This window comes from Equus przewalskii, chromosome 12 (assembly GCF_037783145.1).
Source record: "Equus przewalskii isolate Varuska chromosome 12, EquPr2, whole genome shotgun sequence".
NCBI classification, from domain to species: Eukaryota; Metazoa; Chordata; class Mammalia; order Perissodactyla; family Equidae; genus Equus; species Equus przewalskii.
In genome coordinates this window covers 4,151,068-4,172,977 of record NC_091842.1, presented here as the reverse complement: position 1 = coordinate 4,172,977, position 21,910 = coordinate 4,151,068, and the positions used below count along the sequence as shown (strand labels likewise).

At 54.6% G+C, this 21,910-nt stretch overlaps 1 protein-coding gene across 7 annotated transcripts in view; it reads left to right on the top strand.

Annotated features, from left to right (window-relative positions):
• Nucleotides 1–21,910, top strand: part of TNRC18 (trinucleotide repeat containing 18) — an 84,162-nt gene that overhangs the window by 42,915 nt on the left and 19,337 nt on the right. For all 7 annotated transcript variants that reach the window (XM_070566223.1, XM_070566226.1, XM_070566221.1 and 4 more), the window contains 5 exons: nucleotides 1,618–1,789; nucleotides 3,226–3,586; nucleotides 6,671–6,946; nucleotides 11,563–11,805; nucleotides 20,911–21,335. In XM_070566223.1, coding sequence (XP_070422324.1) covers nucleotides 1,618–1,789; nucleotides 3,226–3,586; nucleotides 6,671–6,946; nucleotides 11,563–11,805; nucleotides 20,911–21,335 — 1,477 coding nt within the window. The remainder of the gene's footprint in view (nucleotides 1–1,617; nucleotides 1,790–3,225; nucleotides 3,587–6,670; nucleotides 6,947–11,562; nucleotides 11,806–20,910; nucleotides 21,336–21,910) is intronic.

The window sequence follows — 21,910 nt, the reverse complement described above, 5'->3', positions numbered from 1 at the left end:
CGGAGGGGAGGAGCGCGGCCCCTGTGGGGCCTGTGTCTGGGCGCCGGGGACCTCGAGTCCCTCAGGCTCTGACCCATCTGGATCGGTAGCTGTTAGGGAACACGGCGCACATGGCCCAGGCCAGGAAGGTGAGCCAGGTGTGGAACAGACAGGCACTTGTCCCCGTGCTGAGCGGGCTAATGACCCCAGCAAGGAAGGTTCCTGTGCTGTCACCCAAGCGCTTCGCCCATCTTCCTGCCATGTCTGCTTCCTCCACGGCTAGGGACTAATTCCTGCTCTGCTCCAGGCACCTCCTCCCTGCGGAGGGACCCACTGAGCTGCCAGCCCTGCTGGGACAGGCTCATACTTGTGCTGTCGCTTCGTTCCCTCCGGGCTAGACAGTGTCATTCCCGTCCTGGCTCGTCGTGCCAGAGCCTGCTTCTTGCCACCGGGGCCACTTCCTTCGTGCACTCTGGGGATGAGCTCCGTGGGTGGCAGCAGAAGCTACATGTGGTTTTCTTGAATGCTGGCTGGAATGAGAGCTTTTCCTCTAGGCTGGGCGTGGATCGGAAAGATGCTGTGCGCTCCCTAGGTGTTGGGGAGCAGCATGGGCTGCGGGAGGCCCAGCGAAGGAAGGGGGTTGGAATGGGCTTCAGCGTGGGACATCAGGGCGGGGTGGATGCTAGGCAGCCCAGTGCTTGGCTTGAGGAAGCAGAGGGGCCACGGGCTGCCTTCAAAAGGCACAGGAGAGGCTGTGGGCCAGCCACAGGTTTTCTCAGGAGAAGATGGCCCCAAGCGCCCCCATCGGATGTTCCTGACTGAGGAGAGGATGACGGAAGGAAGAAATACCCATCACCAGCCATAGGAGGGGAGGGAAGCAGCTCCTGGAGAAGACAGCAGAGGCTGGGCTGCCAGCGAGCAGGCCCCCTGGTTAGGAGAGCGGACCCTAGCGGCGGTTGTGCTTCCTGCTTTCGAGTCCCAGGTCCACCCCTCACTGTGACCTCGGTCAGGTGTTAGCTTTTCTGAGCCTGTTTCTTCCTCTGTAAAGAACAGCGTGTAGAACAAAGTGTCATTTTGTGGCTAAAATCTAAAGCACTAACACGGAGCAAGACACACAGTGAGTGCCATGTACAGATGGGCCAATTCTCCTCACTTGGGAGGGCTGAGCTTAAAGCAGGCAGGAGAAACCTTTGAGCCGGGCCCACGTCCCACTGCCGTGCCCCCAAGGCTGCAGGAGACCGGCCAGTGGCTCCTTCAGAGAAGCCCTTGATCTGCATCCCCCTCATCCTGGCGCCTTTCCGTGGCATTTCTGATCCTTGTTCTTGGCACCTTTTGGTGAACAGGTTTCTAACCAAAGATGTGTGTGCGAGTGTGTGTGGAGGAGCACGAGAGAGAAAGAGGCCAGCAGAGACTGACTTGGAGTTCTTCTTTCATCTTCAACTCTCGTTCTGCCTCATTCACAAATATCCCACCATTCCAGCACCATAGTTTTGCAGGATCCGTCTCCCTAGACTCGTCACTCTGTCATCACTGTGTGTGCTTGGACATCCAGAGCCCACCCTTCCGGGCCACGAGGGCGACCCCTGCCCTCGAGGGCCGCCTGGCCGGGTGCTGACCAACGGTGCCTCTGGGTTGCAGGCTGAGCAGCAAGCCCCTGCTGACAGCGGATGACTACGAGCTGGGAGCAGGGATGAGGAAGAGACACAAGGGGCCCGAGGAGGAACATGATGGCCTCGTTGGGACGGGGAAAGCTAGGGGCAGGAGCCAGCCTTGGGACGAGCATGAAGCCTCGTCGGACTTCATGAGTCAGGTCAGTAACCCTGGCTCCCAGGTGTGCTGCCATCTTGGGGCGGAAGGTCTGTAGGGTGTGCCGGAGTCGCCCTGCTGCTGCACAGAAACTGCGGACACGATTGCCTTAGTGCCAGAGTGACTCTTCAATCTTCCTTATTGTGCAGAGGGGGAAAGTCCAGAGGTCCAGAGGCGGTCTGACACTTGCCAAAGTAACACAGCCTCAGGTGAAGCTGAGACTGACAGCCATGTGCCCTGTGTGTGCTCTGACCCTGTGCTGAAGCTCAGCAGAGGGAGTGCAAGTTCTTAACCAAATGATGTGATCACTCTCTTGTTTGCTGCTGTAATTGTTTAATGGGCGGCTTCACCATTCTGCCGGTGTAAGAAACAGTGGCTTGGTGCCATTGTAGTTTCCTCTGTGAACTCTCCAGGGGTCGAGGGGTAAGAGCCAAGTTCTGGATTTTTCTTATTTCTGCAGAGCACTGAAATCATCCACTTAAGGCCCTTGTTTCTAAACACGAGGGTCCCTTGTCATTCCTCCCTGTACAGCCCTGTGCGAGGGGGCTGTTGGGGTTGATCTGGCCACCAGCGGCACACACTCACCCAGGGAGACTGGATCTGGGGTGGGCGGGAAGAGAGCCAGTGTGTACGTCAGGATCCTCTCTACTCAAATCGTGAAGGATGCTTTTGTTGTTGCTTAAATGACACTCTCCCAACTTTTTCCTCCTTATGAAATGTTACCTGATTAAAGAAAATAGAGAGAAAATGTTCAGACGAGGGGCATTAACGCCTTTGAAACCGCACATCTCACTTCCCCGGCAAATGACTGCCGCTGACGAGAGACGTGCGGGCAGGAATTTAATCTGTGAAGTCTCTGGTGGTTCTCCCTGCGTCAGGCATGCCAGGCACACTCGAGGCGTTTTCTTGGCAGCTTCGGCCCACGGAGCTGGACGGGCTGACTTAGGCTGTGCCGCAGTCTCCCTGCCATGCTTTAGATGGGTGAGATAAGCCGATAAGCAGAGCTGTGATCTGGGTTTCCCGCCTGGGTTCCCCGCCTCCTTCTGCCCTCAGTCTGGCTGCCTTCTCCTGCTCATCAGCGTCGCAGCTGGTTTAAAGGGCTTCCCCAGGAGGCACCAGATGGCACCGGATGGCCAGAGCCGGGATGCCAGTGCCTGCGAGCACTGTAACCAGAGTCCCGGCTATTTGAGTGCGTCATGCGCCTTATCTCGGTGCATCTTCAGAATGGCCCTGGGATGCCCCCACGTAACCACCCCCATTTTACAGAGTGGAAGAACTGAGGCTGTGAGGAGTTAAGCAACTTGCCCGAAGCCCTTGAGGCAGGAGGAGGAGGAGGAGGAGGAGGATTGGGGCCCAGGCTCCTCCGAGCTCCTGCGCCCAAACCCGCCATCCTCTTCTGCCCCATGTCTTAACCCGTGACTTCCCCACTTCCCCCTGCAGCTCAAGATCAAGAAGAAGAAGATGGCCAGCGACCAGGAGCAGCTGGCCAGCAAGCTGGACAAGGCCCTGTCCCTCACCAAGCAGGACAAGCTCAAGTCGCCCTTCAAGTTCTCGGACAGTTCCGGGGGGAAGGGGAAGCCGAGCGGGGGCTGCGGCAGGTACCTGACGCCCTATGACAGCCTGCTGGGCAAGGACAGGAAGGCGCTGGCCAAGGGCCTCGGCCTGTCTCTCAAGGCCTCCAGAGAAGGTAAACCCAAAAGGGCCGCCAAAGCCCGGAAGATGGAGGCCGGGTTCAAGGCCAGAGGCCAGCCCAAGTCGGCCCACTCCCCGTTCGCCTCGGAAGTGAGCAGCTACTCCTACAGTAAGTAGCGGACGCCGCACCGGCTTGGGGCCGCTTCTCCTCTCCCTCTTCCCGCCTCTTTCTCTCAGGGCGTCGACGGTCTGTCTTTTCACCGCTTCCGGGGCTCCAGGCCGGAAGTGGGTTGAGGGCGGGGCGCTTGAAGCGGAAGTGCCTGTGATTGGTGGGCGCTGTGCCGGGCGGGCGTCTGTGATTGGTGGGCCCCGTGATCGGCAGGTGGGAGCGGAAGTCCTCTTGGCCTTTCGTGCCGTCCTTACGTTTGTTGGCCGGAAAGCCACCGTGCGGAGGCCTTACGCCACCGAGTTTTCGGCTGCTCGGCCCAGAGCGGCCGCCGGTGACCATAGAGATGACGCGGCCACCCCTGCCCACAGGCGGCTCTCCGTCGTGGGGCCGAGAGTTAGTGAAAATGGCGTCCGTGGGCCTCGGGCTGTGCGGGCCGTGTCTGTGTGACAGCTCTCCCGGTGGCTACTGGTGGTATTCCCGAGGGTGCGTCCTGCCGCGGCGGACGCGGGCTGCGCGCCGCTCGGACCGCGGGGCACGCTGCTGTCGAGCCCTTGAGACGTCCCGGCCGGGCGTCCTGGGGGACCCTGGAGCTCCTCCGCGGGACTCGGGGCGTGTGGTTTCCCTGCCCCGGGCAGCCTGGGATCCCCTCACCGCCTCTCCCGGGCTCTGGTTCCCCTGAGCCCCTGCCTGGCCTGTAACGGGTCTCAGTAAGTATTTGTGGGCGGCACCCCGAATGCCCAGGACCGAAGGCCAGGAGGGCTGCCTGGCTCCTGGCTCGTGTCCGCGGGGTCGGTGCTGGGGGACCCCATGCCGTGGCTGGGGGGGAACGCTTTTTCGTTGGTGACTGCCCGGATCTGTGGGCCTTGGGCCTTTGACTTGGCTCTGCCTGGCTTATGGAGGGGAGTTTGAATGTCAAGGGCGAGAAATAGCCGCGTTTGATGTTATAACAAAGTGATTTCTTAAGGAAGGAAAATAAAGGTTTTATGATCTTGGGGTTGGGATGGCATCACTTGCCGCCCAGGGTTGTCAGCTCGAAGTGGGCTCACGTCGGTACAGAGCTGGAGGTGGCACCTGCCACCAGATTAAGTTTCTGCTGTTGTTTTTTTAAAACAGTGGATGTTTCTGGTTGCCCTGGACCAGAGAGTCTCCAGGGCTGATGCTCAGGAGGTCGTGGGTCAAGCAGCTCCTCTCTGCCTCCTTTGCTAAGAACACGTGTAGTTGCCATAACTTCTGTGGTCCTCCGATTCGGATGTTGTGATGTGAACAGCGCTGCCCAGGCCCCTGGCCACTGTGGGCGAGTTTCAGAGACTTGGAGCTCCGAAGAAGGAGGCAAGGGCTTTGCTCTCTTCCTGTCTGCTCACTTTGGAATAACGAAGAGGGAGTGAGGAAGATTGCTGGTCCTTTGATCTTTCGAGGGAGAGTGGTCCATGAATGTGGCCTGGTTGGTTGCTGGAAGAATCCTCCGTTCCTTCACTTACAAGTGGATGTGGACGGAGCACAGCCCTGGGTTAGAGGCGTAAACTCTGTCCCTGAGGTCTTCTGCTTGCCCTGAGTCGGCGAGTCCACTGCAACAGATGTGTGCGCTCAAGAAGCAGTGTTCACGTTCCTGAAACTCTCCTGTCTAGGTGTGAGAAGTGAGTTAACGTTGCACCGAGGAGGTCAGAAGGCCTGTCTGCAACTAGATGTTGGATTTGATATGCAGCTGGCTGTTGAGACAGTTCCTCTCTTTGTGTGTTATATTGGCTTTTGTGCAATTTTAGGCAAACGAGCGTATGGTCCCTAAAAGGTCAGAGTGTTTCTTAACAGAGAGCCGCTGTGCCTGCAGGAGGTGGGAGGAGAGAACGCTGCGCCTTGCTTTTTCACTTCAGGTTGTAGGGGTGGGGTGGCCTGCCTGATGGCTTCTTAGGGGAGGCCAAGTTGGTCATCATCACCCATGGGTGTATCCAGTATGGGATGTGGTTTTGGGAGGGACTGGATGGAGCACATGGGAGGGAGAGCTGTGGCGAGGGGATGGGCAGGGGCTCGTCCTTGTCCTTGTCCTACTCAGAGTTGCCAGGCCATCCTGCAACTGGGCTTGCGGTTGGACTGGGAATCACAGATGTTGGAGGAGGCAGCCAGTGCCCCCGCCCCGTGTAGTTTCTCTTGGACTTGGAGATGGCAGGCGCTGCTGGGGCTGTAGCTGCATCCGCTCACGTTCCTTGTGTTGAGAGCAGGTCCCGGATCAAGGGATTATACTCTTTGGCTTCGGAGCCTTTTGTTCCCACGAAATCCTACTTGACAGGCCTCTATGTAATACGGATGAAAATGGTGTCTGTTTGGGGTGCGGTTGGCAGGGGCCAGAGCTGTGCCCACTGGACACCCCCAGTCCTCAAAGCCGGTCGGCCCTCTCCCAGGAGAGCTTGGAACCCTCGGCCTCACCTGAGTAAGAAGGCCTGAGACTTGTCGGAGGCCGGCAGCGGGGTGCTGGTAGCTGGTCTCTGAGCCCTGAGTTGTCACGTCATTTGTGTGTCCTTGGTGTAGCTGCTCTCCCTGTGGTCTGTTTCAAACTGCCATCGTGAAGTCGTTGAGCGGGGCCTTGGAAGGAGGTGTGCCGTGGTGTGTCTGCACGCGCCAGCCCAGCACACCACTGGGATTCCGGGGCAGAAGCGTTTGAACGGAGCCCTTCCCCTCCTGGGCCTTGTCTCTGCCCAGAAGGAGCCCCTGGGCTGGGTGCAGTTCCGTGGGATAGCCGGGACCTCTGTGAGCAGGGGAGAGACCTTCCTGCGAACGAGGCTCCTCTCTCCCCAGGGCCTGCAAAGGCTGTTCACTGAGGGGGCCGTACGTTGGGTGACACTGGCAGCAGCCGGCCTAGAAGGGGCCTTGGTCTAAGCCCACGAACGACGGGCTGTGTGATGCTCGGAGGCCCAGGCTGGAGAGCTGGAGGTGGTGTACCAGCTTGTTCCGTGGCCAGCAGGCCGCTGGACCTCTCTGTTCTGGCACGTACCAGGCTGTTCTCACAGCCTCTGGGATAAGGACAGAAAGACCCCAGCCCCTCCCTCCCCTGCCTCTGCGACTTATCTTTATCGCAAACTGCTTTGACTGCAGATACCGACTCAGAGGAAGAGGAAGAATTCCTGAAGGATGAGTGGCCTGCCCAAGGCCCCTCCAGCTCCAAGCTGACATCTTCCATCCTGTGTGGCCTGGTGGCCAAGAGCAGCAAGCCGGCGGGGGGCCCCAAGCTGAGCAAGAGGGGCCTGGCGGCCGCCCGGACTCTGAAAGCCAAGCCGGCTGCCGGCAGGAAGCAGCCGTTTGGCTTGCTGCTTCCCGAGCTCGAGGCCCGCTCCTCCTTCAGCGATTCTTCGGAGGACTCGTTTGACCAAGGTTACTAGCTCCAAACACAAAATACCTTCCGTGTTTTATAGCGCGAGAGTGAGTGCGAGCGAGAGAGCGAGAGCGAGCGAGAGCACAGAGAGATGGCCGTGCTGCGGTGGCCCTCGGGGTGGCCTCGGCCGCGCCATCTCGGTTCTTGGCAGCGTAGCCTGCTATCGGCCTAAGGCTTTTTATCCTTGTTGATCTGTACCTGTATCATTGTGATAATATCACTGGCTAGCTCTTTTTGAGCTTTTATACGGACTGTTTTAGTCTCCACTTTCCTCCACTCTGCCCTCCGCCCCACCCCACGTCTCGCCCCTCTGCCCTGGACCGCAGGCCTGGGCCGGGTGCCCTCGGCAGGGCCTCCCGAGGGACGCTTTGTAAAGGGGGTTCTGTCGTGTGGGCGTGTGACTTGATGTTTGTACCGCGATTTTGGTAATGCCAAGCTTTATTAAACATACCGAGTTCATTTTTAACTAAACCCGTGTGCCTTGTCTCTCTTGCTGTGTCCTTACTAGATGTTAGGTGCCGCTTCCCCGTTGTTCCTCCCCTCCCCCGCTCACCCCGGACGGGAGAGATGGAATAATGCAGTCTCCGCTTTCCTCTATTATTCAAATATCCCTAGGAGCTGTTGGCATGCTTTTCATTTACCAGGTTTAAAGTCAGCTGCTTTCACCTCCAGCTTCATCCTTTTTTTTTTAAGCTGCTTGTTTGTCTTTTTTTTTTTTTCCCCTTAAAGCTCTGTATTGTTACGCAACAGTGGTTTGGAAATATTTACAGACACTTGTTTTCTAACACCTGTTTCTGTTTTGAAGGGCGTGTAGGCAGTGCAGGGTCAAGGCCATTGGCTGTCCCCAGGTTTTCTTGTGAAATTTGACAGTGGGGGCTTATTGCCCTGCCCAGGGGCAAAGCACGGCCCTTTGGAGAGGGCCCTGGCCTGTGGCCTGGTCTGCTCTCAGCTCAGGTCGGGGTCGGCTCAGTGACCCCCGCGAGCATCCTGGTTCTGACGCTCTGGCGTCACAGTTGGACTTCTGAGCTTAGAGGTGTGGGAGCCCACCAGGCCCTCCAGTCACAAATGTCCCGGTTTAGGGTTTGCTCCAGGGATCCCAGAGCCTGGATAGCAGCACCCCACTCAGAGCCCAGGCCCCGATCGCCCCCAGTGAGGCCTGGGCATGTCAGGGCCAGGGCCAGCCTGGGTGGGAACGCTGCCCCGATTCTAGCCGAAATCTTGAGTCCCGGTCTGCCTCTTCCTCGAACACCTCCCTTCCTGATCAGCCAAGATCCATGTTGGGTGACCCAGGAGATGGCGCAGCGGCGGCCCGGTGCCCTCGGCACTGACGTTCTCCTGAGCTCCTGCCCCGCCTGAGCGAATGCAATCTGGGCCGAGGAGAGAGGCCACTAGCTCGCCACCCAGCCTCATTTTCCCAGGCCTCCCCAGCCTGGGCCTCTGTGGATGAGTCTGGCTGGTGCATCACACCCCGCTCCCTGCCCCTCCCCGGGCTGGACCCCCATGCCCCCTTCCTCTTAAAACTAGAGTTCTAGCTTCCAGGTTTTTGAGCTCTCTTGTCCCAGCTCAGACCCCATAGAGAAGCAGGCAGCCCTCAGATCTCTTAGGAAGGAGACATTTGCCCAGAGGGAGCAGGGGCCCCTCAGACCAGGGTGAGACGCAGCAGTGGACCGAGCTCAGATAGCAGGAGTGGAGGGGTGTGGGGAGGCGCCCCCGCTGCACAGACCGTTGGTCAGGTCTTGAAAGGGATATTTGGGTAATAGGGCCTTACTGACAGCTGATACTAAAACACCTAATTGGCTTGGCTTTTCTAGTGTGTCTGCTTTCTCCTCCCAGCAGCTTGACCATACCTTCACCCTTGACCCCTACCCATGATGCTTTGAATGTCTGTTTTGGTCTCTTGCATTTGCTCTCACGCTGCACTCTGGACGCAAAGCGAAGGCTGGGAGTAGGGCAGACGGCGCAGCGGGTCACTGAGCTTGGGTCCGAGCCTGGCTCGTTGCTCCGTAGGTAGGCAAAACCCTTTTCTTTGTGTCCCCTCTGCACCTCCCGTCCTCGGGGTTTGCCCCCATCGGCTATGGCAGCAGCGGATCGCTTGGGCATTTATGGATCAGGTTTTGGAAAACCAAACCAAGTTCCAGCAGCCAACCCCACATGCTGAGCCAAGAGTTTTTTGATAAAAACGTTTTTCTGCGTTTCCTTGGGTCTCTTTGTTGGGACTTTTTCTCTGCCTGCCCTTGGCAGGCTCTGTTGCCTCAGGTGTGGACAGCTCCAGAAAGGCTTTCTTGGTCCTGAGACCCCCTTCTGCTCCCCTTGCCCCGCAGACCTGGCCTGAGCAGACCGGCCCCCCCGGGGAGGCAGCCAGGGCAGGCTAGTTGGGCTCGCGGGAGCGGGAGAGGGGGGTCCCGGGAGCCCAAGATAATTGGCGTCTCTTGTGTGCAGAGCACACCTGGTTTTCGGCTTTGGCTGTCCAAACCCTCTTACATCTCAAGGTGCTGGGTTTGGGCTGCTCCGGGCTTTCTGGGATCTGAAGTCGACCTTCCGGGCAGCCGGAAACCCGGAGCAGCCCTCCTCTGCTGGACCCTGCCGGTGGAGAATCCTTCCGGATGGGAGAGAGTTCTGGAGTCTCCACACCTGAGCAGCCCAGGAAGGATGTTTCTAGAAGGGAAAGCTGGCCACCCCGTCCCGTGCCCCCACCCCAGCCAGCCCCTGCCCGCCACCCTGCTCAAATTGGCCAACCCCGGGGGGGCCTGCGTGGGGGACCCAGGCGCTGTGAAAGTCTGCCTACCCTTAGCCTGCTTTGCCGCTGTGGCCCACTGGGGCGGAGACAGAACCATGTGACGTCCGCACTGTGAATGGATCGCAAGTGTGCACTGCCTGCCGCCTGCCTGCCCCGCCCCGCCGGCCTCCATCCTGCTTCATCCGTCACTCTGCTCTGGGAGCGGGCTCAGTCTCTCCCCCCTTAACCCACCTCCTCTCTCTCTCTGCCTCCTTCCTCTCTCGACGCCCCGCGGGGATTCCTTAAGCTCATCACCGCCTCCCTCGCCAAGGGTCACTCAGATATGTGGGTGGACAGAGAACCTCTGCCCTCACTGGCACCCCCGGGACCACCCCTTTTGGCTGCTGGTGGCTCTCCAGCCAGCAGGCAGCGTGGGGTGTTGGCAGGAGAATGTGGACTTGGCTGTCCGTCTGCCCCTCTCCTCCCCGTGGTCCCCAAACAGGGTCCAGAGGGGAGATGGCTCCCCGTCTCTCCCTCCCCGTTCTGCTTGCTAGACAGGCGCCTCCAGCCTCGCTGGGGCCAGCCCTTGGCCACCGGCGCTCTGCGTAGACAGGTTCCTTCGGGCGGGTGTCCCTCAGTGGCTCCTTGGCCGTGGTGTCTCGGCCAGAGTCGGCCCAGATGCTCTCCTGCCTGCTCGCCCTGGGAGGGTCAGAAGCAAGCTTGTGCTTCCAGTCTCTCGCCTTGGTGGAGGGTGGCGTTCTCCCTGCCCTCTGCCGCTCGGCCCACTTCTGTCCCAGTTGTCTGCGCCGGGCTCAGGCTGCAGGTGCAGGCGGCAGGGCTGCTTCCTGGGGAGAGGCATGGCTCTTTGTCAAGCGGAGAGGCAGGCAGGGGCTTCTTTACGGTCTCTTTCCATGAGCCCATGGGTGACAAGACGGCCAGCCAGCCTTGGGGCCGAGTCCTGTGCTGCTGCCCCAGTGCCTGACCAGGCCAGTCCCTGGTCTCCTGGTGCAGAGCCGGCTGACCCAGCTGCTCCCCCGGGGTCAGGAAGCACAGGCAGCTTGTGGCTCCCTCAGCGGTGGGGACAGGACAATTTCTTGTTGCAGGACAGGGTGGCCCCGTTTCTGTTGGATCCTCTTTGCGCCTGCAAAGCGCTTTCTCCTACCTACATGTGATCCTGTTTGGACCCCACCCCAAGACGCGTGGGTGGCTGGGACAGCCGCCCCATGCTGCAGATGAGAAAATACGGGCTCAGAGAGGGCCAGGGACTTGCCCCAGGCTTCCCAGCCTGGGTGGGAGTCAACTTTGGACCCCAGAGTCTTCTCAGGGCTTCAACTGTGGGTTCTCTCCCACCCCACCCCCAAAGAGACCAAACTCCACCTTCTCCTGCCACCCCTAGGCCTCCAGCTGGTGAAAGTGCCCCCAGGTGCCTGTGCCCGGAACCCCAGGCTGAGCCCTTTTCCACTCCTCCCTCGCCTCCTCTCTCCTCTCCTCTCCTCTCCTGCCTCCCTCCTCAGCCTTCATGTTGTACGTTGGGGCGTGTGTGCGCGTGCGTGAGGCCGTGGAGAGCGCTGTCTCCAGTCCTTGTCCGTGTGTCTGTCCCCCTCCCCACAGCACAGGTGCATGTTGGTGTTCCCCGTACGGAAACCCACTCTGATTCCCAAAGCCGCTGTCCACCTCTGGGCTGTTGAGGATGCCCACGGCTTGGGCTCGCTTTGATGGGGGCACTGGGCCGTGGGGGGCCTCGTGGGCTGGTTCTGGATCCACCCGCAGCTGGTGAGGAGTGAGGAGCTAGGCTGGAGCTGTGGCAGCCCCTCTGGTGCTCCGGCTGAGTGGGGGGCGGTGGGGGGCCGTCCACCCCAGGCCAAGGCTCTGACTCGCCCCCTGTTTTCTGCACGCCAGATGAGAGCTCCGAGGAGGACGAGGAGGATGAGCTGGAGGAGGAGGAAGAGGCCGGTGGCGGCTATAGGCTGGGGGCCCGGGAGCGGGCCCTGTCGCCAGGCCTGGAGGAGAGCGGGCTGGGTCTGCTGGCCCGCTTTGCAGCCAGCGCCCTCCCCAGCCCCACAGTGGGGCCGGCCCTGTCGGTGGTGCAGCTGGAGGCCAAGCAGAAGGCCCGGAAGAAGGAGGAGCGGCAGAGCCTGATGGGTGAGTACCGGCTGGTGGGCTGCAGAGGCGTGGGTACCACTACCCAGTGCAGGTGAGGACCCTCCAGCTCGGCGAACGATAGGAGTGGTGCTGGGGGCTGGTGGAGCCCTGCCTCGTGGGCCAGCCCCATCCTGAGCATCCAGGGCTGCTGGTAATGTGGGCCTGGCCTGCTGTTCCCCAGGGGGTCTCCAGAGCCCTGCAGAGTGAGTGTCACTGTCCATGCTCCCAGCAAACACGGCCTGGCCCCTGTTTCAGGTGCCCGCTGTCGGGCAGTTCTTGGAGGCAGAGAGGCCTTAGCTCAGCACCGCAGGGGCTGGGGGGCCCAAGGGAGGCTGGTGACACCCAGGCTGACGCCTGAGAGAGAACGAGGATTTGCTGGCCGAACCTCTGTGGGAGAAACAGGTGCAGGCTGAGGGGACGGGCCTTGCAAAGGAGGCAGGGGAGGCTCTTTGCAGTTGGGGCGTTAGAGCGGGTGTGTTTGGTGAGCTGGGGGGGCCCAGATGGGGCAGGCCTCATGGACCTGCGTTGGGGCCTGGAGGAGGTCATTGGTGGGGGTGGTGCCAGGGCTGTGTCCTTCTGATGGGTGCACGGAGGCCGCAGGCACTGACGCTCCAGCGAGAGGCTCGCCTCCTGCTGGCTCTGCCTTCTTCCTCTCTGCATCTCCAGTCATATCCCTGCCTTCTTGGGACAGACACCTCCAGACCCTCTCCTGGGCCCATCCCCCTTCTCACCAGGCCAGGTGTCCCCCTGTGGACCCAGCCCACCTGCGCTGGGGTTGGCGTTCAAGGCTGCACTGTCCCACATGTGTTCAGGGCGTGAGCTCACCTGGCCTCAGTGGAGGCCTCGCGTAGCTGCTCCGGCCTCCCTGCTCATCCCCTCGTGCCCTTTGCTGAGCCTCAGGTGCCCGTGAGGGCCCTCCTGGCATGTGGCTGGCACAGGGAAGACGGGCCCTGTGGTGCTGCCCTGCCGCCCCCCGGGCCTCCCCCTGTGCCTCTGGCTTCCCGCACTCTGCAGGCTCCAGGGCGTCCTGCAACCCCATCTCTGGGGCAGCCTCCCTCTCCCTGCACCCACCCCAGCCTCCTGGCCCTGGCCCTGCCTCCTTCCTCTCCCTTCTCCCTCCCTCTCCCTGCCGTGTCCTCCCTCGGGCCTGGCCTCCCCCTGGGCTTGCTCCTCTCCGGTCTTCTTTACATGGAAGCAGCTGGAGAGCTTTTCCTCCATGCTCAAGCTTGATCTGGCTGCTTCTCTGCCTAGAACCCCGGACTGGCTCCCCATTGCCCTCCGGCCAACTTCCACCTGGCTGACCCTCCTCCCTCAGGTGTGCTGACCACACAGTATCGTCCTGGCCACGGTCCCCAGCCCCGCGCCTGATGCACCGGCTTTGCTGCAGCATTTAGGCTTCTGCGCTTGCGCCAGGCGTCCGTTTCATCCAGAGTGTCAGAGGCACTGGCAGAGCGTTCAGATTATCCTCTTTCTCTATTTTTAATGTCTGAGGAGTTTGGCGTGACGCGTCCTTTCTTATTGCTGATATAGATGATTTGTTTCTCCTCTTCTTCATCAGTCTGGCTCGAAGTTATTGCTTTCATTGATTTCTGCTCTTTCTCTCCTTCCTTCTGTTCACTTTGGATGTCATTTCCAACACTTCCCATTTCTTCAGGTGCAAGCTTAGGTCATCAACTTGGGACCTTCTTTTTTTCTAGAGATGTTTACAGCTACGAACCTGTCTCGAAACACTGCTTTACTTGCATCTCACACATTTTTGTTATGTTGTCATATTTTCTTATTATTCAGTTCAAAATTTGAAATATATTTTAATTGGTATTAAATAGTAGTCACTCTAGCTTTCTTGCTTACCTTTGCACAGTGTATCTTCCTCCATCCATTTACTCTCATTTTACCTTTGTCTTCATATTTAAAGTCAGTCTTTTGTAGACAGCTTATATTTGGGTCGTTTTTTTTAATCCTTTTTGAAATCTCTGTCTTTCATTGGAGTGTTTAATCTATTAATATTTAATGTAACTATTGCTATGGTTGGATTTGAATCTACCCTTTTTATAAAGTAACAGCTTTGCTGAGACATAATTTGCACACCGTAAAGTTCACCCCTTTAGAGTATATAATTCGGTGGTTTTTATTGTCTTCACCGAGTTGTGCAACTGTCATCACTGTCTCATTTCAGAGCATTTTCTTCACCCCGGAAAGTAACCCGGTACCCGTTCCCTTAAAGCCCAGCCCTAGGCAACCACCACTTTCTGTCTCTTGGGATCTCCCTCTTCCGGACGGTTCATGCCAGTGAAATCCATACACTGTGGCCTTTTGTGTCTGGCTTCCTTCACTTAGTGTAATTGTTTGGAGGTTCCTCCGTGTTTTAACGTGTCTCCTTACTTCATTCTTTTTTGTTTAAATAGACCTGTTGTTTAGAGCAGTTTTAGGTTCACAGCAAAGTGGAGAGGAAGATGCAGAGATTTCCCATGTACTCACTGCCCCCGCACGTCCATAGCCCCCCATCAGCAGCAGTCCCCACCGAGTGGTGCCTTTGTTATAGTTGGTGAACCTACATTGACACATCATTATCGCCCAGATCCATTGTTTACCTTAGGGTTTGCTCTTGGTGTTGGACATTCTGTGGGTTTGGACAAATGTATAATGGTGTGTGTCCACCATCACAGCATCATCCAGAGTAGTTTCACTGCCCTGAAAGTCCCCTGTGCCCACCTGTTCATCTCCCTGCCCCCAACCCCTGGCAACCACGAATCGTTTACTGTCTCCACAGTTGTGCTTTTTCCAGAATGTCATAGAGCTGGAATCACACAGGATGTCGCCTTTCCAGATTGGCTCCTTTCACTTAGTCATATGCATGTAAGGTTCCTCCGTGTCTTTTCATGGCTCGATAGCTCATTTCTTTTTAGGGCTGAGTAATATTCCACTGTCTGCATGGACTGCAATTCATTTATCCATTCATCTACTTTAGGACGCTGAGGCCATCTTGTTTTGGCAGTTTCAGCAGTTTCCAAGATTTGGCAGTTTTGACTAAAGCCGCCATCCACATCTGTGCGCAGGTTTTTGCGTGGACACAAGTTTTCAGCTCCTCTGAGTAAATACCAGGGAGCGTGATGGCTGGGTCATATGGTAAAAGTGTACTTCGTTTTGTAAGAAACCGCCAAACTGCCTTCCAAAGTGGCTGTGCCGTTTTGCATCCCCACCAGCAGCCAATGAGAATTCCTGTTCCTCCACATCCCCGCCAGCATTTGGTGTTAGTATTTGGACGTTAGCCATTCTCAGGAGTGTGTAGTAGTATTTCACTGTGGTTGTAATTTGCATTTCCCTAATGGCGTATGATGTGGAGCGTCTTTTCATCTGCCTGTTTGCCATCTGTATATCATCTTTGATAAAGTGTCTGTTAAGGTTTTAGTCTCATTTTCCAATCGGATTATTTATTTTCCTAATGTTGTTTTAATTATATATTTTAGATAACGGTCCTTTATCAGATGTGTCTTTTCAAAATATTTTCTCCCGTTCTATGGCTTGTTTTTTTATTCTCTTGAACATGTCTTTCACAAAGCAGGAATTTTTTATTTTAATGAAGCCCAGCTTATCAGTTCTTTCTTTCATGGATTACGCCTTTGGTGTTTTGTCTCAGATTTCACTGCCAAGCCCAACCAAGTTCATCTAGATTTTCTTCAATGTAGCTAGGAGTTTTATAGTTTTGCATTTTACATTCAGGCCTGTGATCCATTTCGAGTTAATTTTTGTGAAGAGTGTAAGATCTGTTTCTGGATTCTTTTTTTTTGTTTTGCATGTGGATGTCCAATGGTTTTAGCACTATTTGTTGAAAAGACTATCTTTTCTCTGTTGTATTGGCTTTACTCCTTTGTCAAAGGTCAATTGACTATATTTATGGGAGTCTATTTCTAGACTCTCTTTGGTTCCATTGATCTATTTGTACTTTCTTTTGCCCATACCTCACTGTCTTAACTCCTGTAGCTTTGTTGTAAGTCTTGAACTCAGGTGCTGCCCTTCTTCTGACTCTGTTCTTCTCCCTCGGTACTGAGTTGACTATTCTGTCTTTCGCCTGTCCGTGTAAACTTTATAGTTAGCATGTTAACATCTGCAAAACAACGGGCTGGGATTTTGATTGGGATTGCATCAAATCTCTAGATCAAGTTGGGAGGAATTGACCTCTTGACAATATCGTCTTCCTATCCATGAACATGGAAAATCTTCGATTTCTTTCAACAATTTTGTAGTTTTTCCTTGTATAGATCTTGTACATATTTTGTAACATTCAACCTAAGTATTTAATTTTCCAGACTGCTAATGTAAATGGTATTGTGTGTTTAATTTCAAATTCCAACTTGTTCATTGCTAAGAGGTAGGAAAGTGACTGACTTTTGTATATTAATCTTGTATTATGCAACCTTGCTATAATCACGTCTTAGTTCCAGGAGATTTTTTTTTTTGGCAATTTTTTTTTTCTTTTTTGATAATCATGTCATCTGTGAACAAAGTTTTGTTTTTTCCTTCTCCAATCAGTGTACCTTTTATTTCCTTTTCTTGTCTTCTTGCATTAGCTAGGACTTCCAGTGTGATGTTGAAAAGCGTCGATGAGAGGGGCTGCCCTTGCCTTGTTCCTGATCTAGGTTTCTCACGTATTCTCACAAGTATGATGTTGGCTGTAGGTTTTTTGCAGATATTCTCTATAAAGTTGGGGAAGTTCCCCCCTCTATTCCCGGTTTAGTGAGAGTTTTCATCATGAATGGATATTGGATTTCGTCAAATGCTTTTTCTGCATCTATTGCTGTGATCATGTGGTTTTTCTTCTTTAGCCTGTGGATTACATTAATTGGTTTTTGAATGTCAAGCCAGCCTTGCATACCTGAGATAAATCCCACTTGGTTGTGGTTCTGTAGTTCTTTTCCTACATTGTTGGGTTTGATTTGCTAACGTTTTGTTGAAGATTTTTGCATCTGTGTTCGTGAGAGATATTGTTCTCTAGTTTTCTTTTCTTGGAGTGTCTTTGTCTGGTTTTGGTTTTAGGGTAATGCTGGCCTCATCGAATGACTTAGAAAGTATTATCTCTTCTTCTGTCTTCTGAAACAGATTGTAGAGGATTAGGATAATTTCTTCCTTAAAATATTTGGTCAAATTCACCAGTGAACTCACCTAGGCCTGGCACTTTCTGTTTTAGAAGGTTATTAATTATTGATTTAGATATAGGCTCATTCAAATTGTCTATTTCTTCTCGCATGACTTTGTTCCATTTTATGGGTTTACCACATAGTATCTACTTTTTTGGGGTTTTTTTCCTGCTTTGGGGCTATCATGAATGATGCTGCTGTGAGCTTTCATGTACACATTTTTGTGTGGACGTGTTTTCAGGTCTCCTGGGTACAAATCTAGGAGTAAAATTGCTGGGTCATTTGCAAACTTTATGTATAACTTTTTAAGGAACTGCCAGGCTTTTCCAAAGTGGGCTGCACTGTTTTATATTCCCACCAGCAGTGTATAAGGGTTCCAATTTCTCCACATCCTCGCCAATACTTGTTGTGATCTTTTTCATGATAGCCATCCTAGTGGGTCTGCAGTGGTATCTATCTCATTATGGTTTTGCTTTACATTTCTTTAATAACAAATGACGTTGAGCATCCTCTCATATGCTTAGAATTCATTTGTATGCCGTTTTAGGAGAACTGTCTATTTAAATCCTTTACGCATTTTTTTTTAATTGGGTTATTTGTCTTTTTGTTGTTGAGCGAGAGCTCTTTATGTGTTTTGGCTATAACTCTCTTATCACATTCATGGTTTGCAAGTATTTTCTCCCATTCTGGAGTTGTCTCTTCTCTTTCTTGATAGTATTGTTTGAAACAAAAGTTTTAAATTTTGATGAAGTCCAATTTATCTATTTCTTCTGAAAGGTTGGCACCTGAGCTAACAACTGTTGCCAATCTTCTTTTTTTCCCCCCTCTTTCTGCTCTTTCTCCCCAAATCCCCCCAGTACATAGTTGTATATTCTAGTTGTGGGTCCTTCTAGTTGTGGCATGTGGGATACCGCCTCAGTGTGGCCTGACGAGTGGTGCCATGTCTGCACCCAGGATCCAAACCAGCAAAACCCTGGGACGCCGTAATGGAGCGCGCAAACTTAACCACTCGGCCATGGGGCTGGCCCCTCTCCTAAGAGTTTTATAGTTTGGGACTTTTTTAGGTCTATGACCCATTTTGAGTTAGTTTTTCTGTATGGTGTGGTGTGTTTTCCATGTGGAGATCCAGTTGTCCCAGTATCATGCTGAAAGTCTGTTCTTTCCCCATTGAATGCTTTTGGTGCCCTTGTGAAAAATCAATTGAACGCAAATATGAAGGATTATTTCTGGACCCTCAGATCTATTCCATTGATCTATTTGTCTCTTCTTACGCCACTACCACATTGTCTTGATTACGATAGGAATTATCATAGGAAGCTTTGAAAATGGGAAGTATGAGTCCGCCATCTTTGTTCTTTTTCAAGATGGGCTTGGTGCTTCAGAGTCCCTTCCGTTTCCATGTGGATTTTAGGATCAGCTTGTCAGTTTCTGCAAAAAAGCCAACTGGGATTCTGGCAGGAATTATGTTGAACTGGTAGATCATATTGGGGAGTATTGGCATCTTATAACAATCTAAGTTTTTCAATCCATGATCATGGGATATCTTTCCATTTATTTGGGTCTTTAATTTCTTTCAACACTGTTGTAGCTTTCACTGTCCAAGTCCTGCACTTCTTTTGTTAAATTTACTCCTAAGTACTTTTTTTTTATGCCATTGTAAATGGAATTCTCTTCTTTTTATTTTTGGAGTGTTCGTTGCCAGTATATAGAAATACAGTTGATTTTTGTATGTTTATCTTGTATCCTGCAACCTTGCTGAACTCGTTTATTAGTTCTAATAGGTTTTGGTAAATTCTTAGGATTTTCTGTAATGCAAGGTCATGTCATCTGCAAATAGAGATAGTTTTACTTATTCCTTTCCAATGTGTATACGTTTTATTTCTTTTTCTTGCCTCGTTACCCTGACTAACCTCTCCCATACAATGTTGAGTAGAAGTGGTAAGAACAGATATCCTTGTCTTCTGATCTTAGGGAGAAAACATTCATTCTTTGACCATTAAGTGTGATATTAGTCGTCATCATACTGCTCATGGATGTCCTCTGTCAGGTTGAGGAAGTTCCTTCTATTTCTAGTTCGTTGACTGATTTTATCATGAAAGGGGTTAGATTTTGTCAATTATTTTTTATGTACCTGTTGAGGGGTTCGTTTGGTTTTTGTCCTTTATTCTAGTAATATGGTGTGTTAACATTGACTTTCCTGTATGTTGAACCAACCTTGCCCTCCTGGAATAAATCCCACTTGGTCGTGGTGTATAATCTTATGTATTTTTGGAATATATTCGCGTATGTTTATAATCGTTATGTCTTCCTGATAGAGTGACCATTTTATCATTTTAAAATGTCCTTCTTTGTCACTAGTAACAATTTTTGTCTTAAAGTCTCTCTTGTCTGATGTTAGGATAGCCCCTCCAGCTGTCTTTTGGTTACTATTTACAGGTGTATCTTTCTCATCCTTTGACTTTCACCTGTTTGTGTCAAGCTCTTTTGTTTGTCCTTTTTTGTCTGTTGTTTTCTTCCTCTGCGTCTCCTTTACTACCTTAGTTCCTTGGGAGGAGGCAGGAGCACAGGACGCTTTCTCCAACTCTGTCTTACCCCTGTAGCTCCAGTCTGCCCCTTGCAAGCGTGTGTCTACTCTCCAGTACCCCCGCCCTGTGTGGTACACCTGCATTGTTTATGTGCGTCTAGGTTTTCTGGGGGTCTCCTGCAGGGGGGCTGTCATCAGGTGGGGTCTCATTCCGTAATACCCAGCAGCAGAATTCCCCAGGCTGTGTTTTATGGCCCGCACCCTAATCAGCCATGAAAGCCCCCAGCTGCCTCCCTGTGCAGCGGGAAGTCTGTTAACAAAAGATTAGCTAATGGGATCATTAAGCTTTGCAAATGGCTCCTTCCTCCCCTCACTCTGGTCCCTGTTACTGTGGCTGCATCTGTTGCGGCCATGGGGCCTGCCCTCCCACAGGAGCCCTCGTGGGCAGGCTGCCGGCTGCCGAGGGGTCAGGAGGCCTGGGGTTCATCCTGGCTTCTCGGCTCATGTGCTGTGGGATCCAGGGCAAGCCTTCCTCTGGGGTGGTCAACCCATGGGGAGACGTGGACGGGAACCCTGCAATGGGATATGTGCATGTGGTGATGGGGGTGTGCACAGAGGACTCCCCAGGGTGCTGAGCGGGTCTTCTCAGAAAGAAGGCTGCAGTTTTCCAGGTAGGGGTCCGGGGAGAGGTGGTGCTCTGGGCAGAGGGACCCGCAGAAACAGGCCTGGAGCTCTGACAGGTCAGAGGACAGCCGGGGGTTGGTGAGAGGGTGTGTGTTCAAGGAGCCCAGGAGCTGGGCCCTGAGACCCAGGGCTGGCCTGTAACCGAGGGAAGCTGGCCCCTTGGCTGTGGGAAGGGGCGGCCTCAGGTAGGAGGGGCTGGGCCCCCGGGCTGTGGGTTCTGGTGGGGCCTCTGCAAAGGGGAGTGGGTGCCAGGGACGGCCCAGCTCTGAGAAGTGGCCCCAGGCAGGGGAGCAGGGCCCCCGCTGCGCTCGGGGCTTTCACATGGGCTTTCCCCACCGGCCTCCCGTGGCGATGCCTGCTCTGCAGGTGCGGGGCCTTCCCCAGCTGCCTGCCCTGGCTTCTGGGCTCCCCATGGGCACACGGGAGGCAGTGGGGAAGCTCGCATGGCCCAGGCAGGAGTCTGCACATCCTCAGAGGGTGCCTTTGGGGTGAGGGGTGGGGAGCAGGGTCTGGGCAGCCACGGGTGTTCGGGACAGGAGTGGAGCCAGCAGGACCTGCCACTCACAGGCCTGTGGCCAGGTGAGTCCTCCCTGGGCCTCAGGTTCCTCCCCTGGACACGGGGAGCAGCCTCCCGTGGCAGAGAGGGCCCTTGCAGGAGGAACGAGTCTGTAGCCTTTCTGCTGGTGGCCAGGGTGGCTGGCTGGGTGGGAAGTGGGGTCCCGGAGCCCCTGCCCACAGCCCCCTCCCTCACCCCACGTTCAGGCACGGAGTTCGAGTACACCGACTCGGAGAGTGAGGTCAAGGTGCGGAAGCGGTCACCTGCCGGCCTGCTGCGGCCCAAGAAGGGACCGGGGGAGCCGGGCCCCTCCCTGGCTGCGCCCGCGCCCGGCACCCGGGGCCCCGGCCCCACCAGCCCCGACAAGGCCAAGCTGGTGGCAGAGAAGGGGCGCAAGGCTCGCAAGCTACGCGGCCCCAAGGAGCCCGGCTTCGAGGCAGGGCCCGAGGCCAGCGACGACGACCTGTGGACGCGGAGGCGCAGCGAGCGCATCTTCCTGCACGACGCCGCGGCCCCAGCGCCCAGCAGCGCAGCGCCTGTGGTCACCAAGCCCAGCCGCTGTGGCAAGGGCGGCCCGCTGAGCCCGCGCAAGGACGCCGGCCGCGCCAAGGACAGGAAGGACCCCAGGAAGGTAGGGCTTGGCGCACAGGTGGGGGCAGTGGGAAGGGCCCCGAGTGCCAGGCCCTGCCCCTCCCAGCCTTAGGGGGCGGCCTCACTGTCTGCCATGGACCCTTTGCCCCCCATCTCAGAGTAGCGTGCTAAACCGTGAGTGAATGCATGAGTCCAAGGGAAACAGGGATTCTGCAAGCCCCGTCTGTGCTGCGGCCTCTGCATGCCCCTCGTGAGTGTCCTTGTCCCCAGCAGCGGGTCTGGTAATGCCGTCATCCTAAAGCGATGAGCTTAAACGGGATTTCAAGGCCTCTGTTGACTGTTATGCGCTACACGGCAGTGATTTCGGTTGGTGGCAAAGTCTCAGACACTGTTGGTCCTGCTGTGGTTGGTGGCCTCCACTCACACCTGAAGGAAACCTCATTTCTTCAGATGTTAGTGAAAATAGAGATGGGATTTATTTATTCCCATCCAAGTTCACAGATTCCCTAAATTCTCTCTGTGGACACCCCAGGTTGAGAACACTTGCTTTTCAAGAACTTTATGATGATTAGTTCTATTAGCCTTTTTGCTTTGGCTGCTAGGAAGCTAATGGCT